Raw genomic sequence first — 8,651 nt, 5'->3', positions numbered from 1 at the left:
CGATCACTGTTACAATGCTGCACTATCACTATTACACTCACAATTTCACTGCTACCGACCCCACTGTCACTGTCTCTTCCTTAAGGTGCTGGCGGCCATGTTGGCGTCACTGTCGTCAGTCAGTATTGGGTTCATCACTGCTTACTCCCTCCTGACGCTCCCTCAGCTCAGAAACGATACATCACTGAACTTCGATGACGCCCGTGACTCTGGCTGGATAGGTGGATGTATGGGGTAGTGTCTATGTATATTGTGTGTATACCTGTAGTGTGTGTCGCTCCAAAAAAGTATCTATACGAAGGTCATCAATGAATTACAAAATGAACACTGCGACTCCTGTTGTCTCGGTAGGGTTGTCAAAAACCGTCCGTTGTGTCATATTGTTTCACACAAAATCGTAAAGATACTTTTTTGGAGTGAGTTATATTATTTGTATATCTGTAGTGTCTATGTACAGATGGAAATATACAAATATTCAAAGGACATTTAACAAAGGCTTTCAGTACAAATTCAGAGAAAGTAGAAATAAGAAACATTAATCCTCGTGTGTGTGTGTGTGTGTGTGTGTGCGTGTAACTAACAGAGCCGTGTATCGTGTTTTCAGCCTCGCTACCGTCCATATCGTCCATCATGGGGTCGCTGTTAGGGGGGGTGATGATGGACACCCTAGGACCCCGCACGTCCCTCCTGGTGACAGCACTGCCCTGCCTCCTCTCCTGGTGCTTCATCGCCTTCGCCAACTCCATCACTCTGATCTACGTCGGTCGTTTCATTACCGGCATCTTCTCATTTTTCCCCAGTTCCACAGGTAAGGGAAAATGGAAGAGAAAATAGCTACTCTTTGATAGGTTATGGGGAGACTACTGGAAATCTTAACTTAAAAAAATAGATACTTGTATACAGCTTAAGGTTAGACGACACCAGATGAAAATTTTGATTTGTAAAAAAAAAAAAAAGGCTTCTCACTGATGGGTTTACGGTGAAGGACCTGTAGAAGAGTGTTGGTCTCTGTATGGTGAGGTTAGCTGAGAGGACACTTGATCATTCACAGGTTTATGCCACTGAGATAGCGGAGCCGAATATCCGAGGACTGATGGGAGCCTTCCCCGAGGCAGCTGTGGCCCTGGGTCCTCCCCTTTGCTACGCCTTCGGGTGAGTCTCTACAACATTGTCTATAATTCTCTAATGCCAGGTCTTAGATGCTCGTATTGGACCCATGAGCGACACTCTCGACTCTGATCCTATACTAACCTAAAACTAAACGAAGCGATGAATATATTTTAATCAATGGGCGGGTGAATATTTTTCATCAATGGACAAAAGAGCAACTCACTTCTGCTTTGAATTTTACATTGTCTTAAATATTTAGCTTCGACATGTGTTGGTGTGTTACTACCTTAAATTTCTTATAAATATTTCAAGCGTTGTTGAAGATCTTGAGACATGACATAATGTAAGGTTGCCCGAACAGAGACCAGTTTGTTGATAATAAAAACAGAAGACTTAACACCTGGCGGCCGTGAATACAGAAGTTACGGTGAGACAATGTTGGGGATTATTAATTAGTTAAATACTCCCTCTACCCGCGGTGTAAACTGATCTTGGGGAAAACTTAACATTTGAACTTTGAAGATTCTTTTGAACTTTCGAAAGTATTTAATGCGTCGTGTGATTACCCTTAAAAAAACATTGAAGGAGAACTTGTGCACTGAACTTCAAGGGTCTAGGAATTATGTAAATACGTCACAGAACGGGAAATGCAAATTCTCGGTCGTGAATAGGAGGACGTTGTACGTTAATCTGCACGGTTACCCCCTCTTAAGACGCAGCTGATTCACTGGAGATCTACAGCAGGAGTTCAGACCCAACTGACGAGGAGGTGCTGTAGACCGAAGTGGCACGGTTACACTAGATGGTGGTTAGGTTAGGTTAGGTAGGGCCTATCTGACCAAGCACTAATTCACTGGTCGTTTGTGTTGCAGGTCGGTGATGGACTGGCGGTGGCTGGCAGGGATGGCAGCGCTGGTTCCTGGTGTCCCGCTCTTCATCTCCATGTTGCTGTTCCCCGAGTCTCCACAGTGGCTCACCAAAAAGGCCAAGTTACAGCAAGCCGAGAAGTCACTCAGGTTGGCCTTCCTATACTTTCCGTCACCTCATTCTCCCTCATCATATATTGGATCTGATGAAGGTGTCTGAGTGTAGAATCGGGTGTAGGAGGGATGTTCAGGTTACATGGGGGGAAGGGTGGAGGGGATTAAGATAGGGTGTAAAAACCATATTCAAGTTACACACAGAAAAGATTATAAGTGTATTGGGTATAATGGTTAAGTTAAGCGACTGTCTCTCACTATATCTCTCTTAAATGTGTCTCACAGGCAATGACATTCTCAACAGGTTCTTCAGGCAGAAATCCCACAACGTGACAGCTGAAGTGGATATGATCTATACCAATATTACGGAGACGGGCGGCGCGGAGATCTCTATTTGGGAGCAGATTAAGCTCTTCCGGTAAGATGTGTGGACGGACGGACGGACGAGAGAGAGAGAGCAACACCAGAATAACACAAGTTATCGAGACACTGTAAATGTTTTATAACCTTCACATTAGAAAAATATAACACAACACTACAACATCACACCACACCACCATACTACAACACCATAAGTAACAACCACACACACACAAAACAAGAGTTATAACTTAAGTGACTCAAGAAATTAAGTAAATGACGCGTGAAATAAGTTGATAAAAGTGGAAGCAGGAAACGGGAATTTACACCTAACAAGACTGGTGATGAACTGTACACACACACACACACACACGTATACACACACACACGTACACACACACACGTACACACACACGTACACACACACACACCTGCACACACACACACACACACACACACACACACACACACACAAGACTCATAACTAGTGTCATTTCCCCCTGCAGGAAGGCGCAGAACTGGAAGCCGGTGCTGATCGTGTTTTTGGTGTTCATGTGCGGACAGTTCAGCGGGTTCGCCGTCGTCACCGCCTACACTGTTGACATTTTCGACGAAGCCAACACTAACATCCACTCAGATACGGCTACTGTTATCGTCGGTCTGGTCAGGTGAGTAAGCTATATGTGATGTGTCGTGTGTGTGTGTGTGAGAGAGAGGTCTGCTACCCCTGATCCACTATCATGTGTAAGGAACCGGCCCATTCCATCACGTCAATGGCATACCTGTTCCTCTCCTTAAAGTACACTGTAGGCGTCAGGTGAACTTGTCCTCTAGCACAGGTAACCACGAGGAGGTTGGGGCAGGTGATGGTGGTGGTGAGGGGGGGGGGAACATTCCTGTCTCTTACTTTGTGTTGGTGGAAATAATATTAAATTTCATGGATCACCTGAAAATTAAGCAACCCAATTTATTTCACCTTACGACTAACCATCCTAATCCTAACCTAACCTAACCCAAATCTTCACGTGATCCCTTAGGTTATATTTTATGCATGAATTTAACATCACTGAGTTGTGTTAAAAGGTGATGGAAGATTTTTTTTAACACTATTGGCAGGTTCGGCTCGACGTTAGTGAGCGCCATATTGCTGGACAGAACTGGCCGTAAACCACTTCTCATTATCTCCGCCATCGGCTCCAGCGTGGGCATGGTATCTATCGGCACTTTCTTCTACCTCAAGGACGTCGGGGCCACTGAGGTAAGTATCTGAGAGGTAGAGGGAGGTAGGTAGGGAAGGAAGGATGGATGTAGGGGAAGATGGTAGAGAAGATAAGCAAACAGGATTGAAGGGGAGGGAAGCAGGTAGGAAAAGGAGGGAGGGAGAGAAAGGTCAACTACCAGGAAGTGCTGGTCTGTGTGTGTGTGTGTGTGTGTGTGTGTGTGTGTGTGTGTGTGTGTGTGTGTGTGTGTGTGGTTTTTGGTATATAGTATAATAGTTCAGAGGAGATAAACATCTTTCCAACTCACGTGAAGTTTTATACTTTATGTACACAAATAGACACACGACCAACGTTCTCTGTACATTCATGAACGTCAAAAACAATATCGCATCAGTGTCACCTCTGAACACCTGAAATGACACTCTGAGGATAGCTTGAATAAGTTTACATGCATAGGAGATACAGACCACTATGATAGCTGGAGGGGTCAGGGTCCAACCACCATAGGTACTTAATTAACTACTTTACCTTACAAACTGAGCAGGTGTTGGAGTGATAAGAACAACGTGATGATTGTGTGTCCCCCCAGGAACTTCCACCCCTCCACCACTGTTTATATGGGTCAACTGATACGAATAAGTGTTTTCATTAGGCTACAGCTCACGTATTCCTCTCCTCCCCTCCTGCAGGGACTGGGGTGGCTGCCGCTGGCGTCGCTGCTGGTGTATGTGTTCTTCAACGAGCTGGGTTACGGCCCATCCCTGGCTGCTGTCTGGAGCTCATCCCCTTGGCGGTGCGAACTATAGGGAACGGTGTGGCGGTCACAGCCTACTCCTTGTTCGCCTTCATCATCGGCCTCACGTACCCGATGCTGACGAGTAGAATAGACGTGTACCTCGTCTTCTGGACATACGCCTTATTCAGTCTCTCCGGCGTGGCTCTCGGAATATTCCTGCCGGAGACACGAGGCAAGACACTCGAGGAGATTGAGAAGTTCTTTGCTCCCACGAAGCCCCTGGTGGAGAAACCGCTCACCAAAGAAAACATAGCATAGTGATGACTTGTACCTCGTATGATGGACTCGCTCAATGGTACGCTCTCACTCACAGGGGAGGGGAGCTACGGGAGACGTGTACCCTTGTAAGATACTCAACGGTACACTATAATCTCTAATGGCTTTAAAGCAGACGTGTACCGTGTATGAGATATACCTTCCACGGTACACTCTAACTCACAAGACCTTAATGAAAATATATGTACAGTATATAAGAGACAATTTCCATCCTGGTACTAAGACGGAGTAGAAGAAATACCATATGACATTTAATACAATCATATACGCCTATATATATTCTTCCAAGGTGTAGTATGGTCTAGGGGAGACAGGTAAGGTGCTACATGACTCTCTCCCCTATACACACTCACACCTCCCGTCATTTTGTCCATTCCACCAGCATATTGTTTCATCCTGTTGTGTACATGTGTGTGTGTGTGTGTGTGTGTGTGTGTGTGTGTGGCGCGTGTGTGTGTGAGCGCGTGTGTGTTGTGTGTGTGTGTGTGAGTGTGTGTGTGTGTGTGAGTGTGTGTGTGTGTGTGTGTGCGTGTGTGTGAGCGCGTGTGAGCGCGTGTGTGTGTGTGAGCGCGTGTGTGTGTGAGCGCGTGTGTGGTGTGAGCGCGTGTGTGGTGTGAGCGCGTGTGTGGTGTGAGCGCGTCTGTGTGTGTACGTGTGTCTAGACTTCAATTATATATAGAGTGGGGCAAAAATCACTTAACTGGACAAACAGTGAAGATCTAGTCCTCGGTAAATCGACTTTATGCACCACTCTGTATATCAAGAAGGTAGCCTCGCTTAACATATATACCGTAAATGTTGTATAAACTTGTTAAATATATCAACGCTTTATTAGGCAAACCAAGAATTTACCTTTATAACTTCGCCAGAATTTAATTAGCAGAATTTGTCCTAAGTTATTATTAATTATTACTGTTATCGTCATTGTTATTACTAAATTCTATTACGAGGCTTCAGCAACAAAGATACAAGTAATATTGGTCCTTCTTAGTGTAGGTGATCTTATAGTAACTCTCACAACATTATTGATTTAAAGTTGTAGAATTTATAAGTCGTAGAAACTAAACACCTACACCAACATACAACAACAAAATGAACAACAAGAAAATAAACAAGAAAACGAAAAAAAAAAAATAAAAAATAAAAACAACAACATGAAAATGAACAAAAATAACATCAAAATGAACAACACACTATCACGTGTTTTAAGTATAAAGTGCTTGTACATGTAACATAAGTCATCTTAATGTACTAATACTGTGCACTTTTACTAACACATAACACCGCATCGTCACAACTCCGTAAAGACAGAGGCACCATCTTACGCCGAGTGTTAAAAATTCTAGTAATGAAATGTTCTTCGTGTAGTGAAGACACAAGAAAGTATATTACTAATTAACTAACTATAACACATAAAAGCAACATAGAGTTATACTGAAACTCTGACCTTAACTAGATACGTTCACTTTACACAAATAAGGTGAAATTACGGTACTATATATAGAACCTTTTAAAACATTCTACACCTTAATTTCGTTTTATTGACAAGTATCGTATATAATGTAGCTAATTTTGTCTTATTTTTAACTCGAATGTTTTTTTTTTATAATGTTTGAGTTAACTTTGGACAATGGCTTAAAATAAACATTCTTACATCTTAAACTTAAAAACATCAAATTAGATTCCGTTTCGGAGAAGTATTTTGACCATACAAGACGTAAACACATTATTTGACGAGCATTATCAGCTGATGTACTCCCATATCTGTATATTGGGTGAGTAGGTCATAGCACTCATCATACTCACACACACACACACTAGGACCATACTTATAGTCATTATCATACATTCATACTAAAGATGACATTCATTTATCATCGTTTAAATAATCGTAGTTTTAGGTCAGGTGAAGTTATATTACAGCAGCTTTCGTTAATAGGTTCAAATTCTTACCTTATATTTTACGTTCTCAAAACTATGGGAACTTTTTTGTTGTTGTATTATGTTAAGTTACATGCATGCTATTGTATGGCCTGTATTTAAGATAACGTTGCTTTGTATACACCGAAAAAAGAAAAGAAAGAACAGTAATACATAAATCAGATGTATGATAAGAATTGGGTGTATTACCTACGTTTAAAAAGTTGTAATTTATGTGTGGATGGGAAGTGAGAGAGAATGAAGGAGGTGAATGATGATGAAAGTTCTACTAAAGGGAAAAAACGTAGTGAAGAGACAAACACCTTTTAGAATGCATTATTTTTTATATAACACTGATAAGTAGACAACCTAAAGCTATCTTAGTTAATTCAGGGTTGTATTGGCGTGATTTTTATGGCATTTATCGTCTTCCCAATTCGATTCTCCATGGTTTTCTATGTTCTATTCTGATAAATTAATATATAGATGAAGAAACTAAATGTATAGACGATTTAACTCTGAATGTATAGACGAGTTAACTCCCTGAATGTATAGATATAACTCCCAATAACTTGATGTATAGATGACTTAACTCAATGTATAGATGCATAAACTCACAGTAAATGAATGTCAACCACTCGAAGGTTTTTGTATGTTATTCGTCATTTGTTTTAATGTGTTAAGAAAATGCGTAAAAAAAAAAATGTATATTTACATTGTTGTTTATGGACGAGACAATGTGGCCTTATATATGATAAATATTTTGTAATGACTTTTATATTTTGCTGAACCATGAATACATACTTTTGTAAATGACTTGTTTGTGTGTGATTTCAACCTTCCCCCTAAAAAATCACCATTATCATCATCATTTTCAATATCATCATCATCACCATCACCATCATTACTAACACTATAATCACCTCCACCACAATCACTATCCAAAAATCAACATCATCACTATCACCATAACACACACAGAAGTACACAGAGACTCTACTGAAAGAACAAAATCTCTTCTCGTTAATAAGGAGGAATTTAACCCCAAAAAAAATCTGAGAATCTTAGAAAAAATTGTTGTAGATTTGTTCTGGAATTATGATGAAAAAATTATAAAGATCTTTTAATAGTTTCATAGTCTGTCTGTCTGTCTGTCTGTGTCACTTCTTGTCTGTCTGTCTGTCTGTCTGTCTGTCTGTCTGTCTGTGTCTGTCTGTCTGTCTCTCGAAAAAGAAAATATAAACATTGTAGAAATAAGAAACAACAACACAAAGCTAAACAAGAAATTAAATACAAAGACCAAACAAACAAAGAAGAATTATGAAGAAAAAGAATAATAGTTGATGTATAATAAACAGAGAGAGCTTTGAACATGACGATGAACTGAAACGAGGATGAAGAAAATTTAAAACAAACATGTGAACTATTGAACAGTAACAGATGGTGAAGTATTGAAAAGAAACAGATGGTGAACTACTGGCCTAGCAACAGATAGTGAACTATTGAACAGTAACATGGTGAACTACTGGCCTAGCAACAGATAGTGAACTATTGAGCTAGCAACAGATAGTGAACTATTGAACAGTAACAGATGGTGAACTACTGGCCTAGCAACAGATAGTGAACTATTGAACCAGCAACAGACAGTGAAATATTGAACCAGCAACAGATGGTGAACTATTGGCCAAGCAACAGATAGTGAACTATTGAACCAGCATCAGATAGTGAACTATTGGGCTAGCAACATATGGTGAACTATTGAACTAGCAACAGATGATGAACTATTGAACTAGCAACAGATGGTGAACTACTGGCCAAGCAACAGATGGTGAACTACTGGCCAAGCAACAGATGGTGAACTATTGAACTAGCAACAGATGGTGAACTATTGAACTAGCAACAGATGGTGAACTACTGGCCAAGCAACAGATGGTGAACTACTGGTCAAGCAACAGACGGTGAACTATTGAGCTAGCAACAGATGGTGAA

At 41.0% G+C, this 8,651-nt stretch overlaps 1 protein-coding gene across 1 annotated transcript; it reads left to right on the top strand.

Annotated features, from left to right (window-relative positions):
* The first annotated feature begins 671 nt into the window (after window positions 1-671).
* LOC121853726 (facilitated trehalose transporter Tret1-like) lies at window positions 672-4,611 on the top strand. Its single transcript, XM_042348068.1, has 7 exons — window positions 672-808; window positions 1,052-1,152; window positions 1,983-2,126; window positions 2,395-2,508; window positions 2,957-3,118; window positions 3,567-3,708; window positions 4,360-4,611. The coding sequence occupies exons 2-7, from the start codon at window positions 1,094-1,096 to the stop codon at window positions 4,474-4,476; spliced, it is 738 nt and encodes a 245-aa protein (XP_042204002.1). The 5' UTR covers window positions 672-808; window positions 1,052-1,093; the 3' UTR covers window positions 4,477-4,611.
* Window positions 4,612-8,651: the final 4,040 nt, after the last annotated feature.

This window comes from Homarus americanus, unplaced genomic scaffold (assembly GCF_018991925.1).
Source record: "Homarus americanus isolate GMGI-L3 unplaced genomic scaffold, GMGI_Hamer_2.0 scaffold15535, whole genome shotgun sequence".
Classification (NCBI taxonomy): Eukaryota; Metazoa; Arthropoda; class Malacostraca; order Decapoda; family Nephropidae; genus Homarus; species Homarus americanus.
This window is presented reverse-complemented; position numbering and strand designations above follow the sequence as displayed.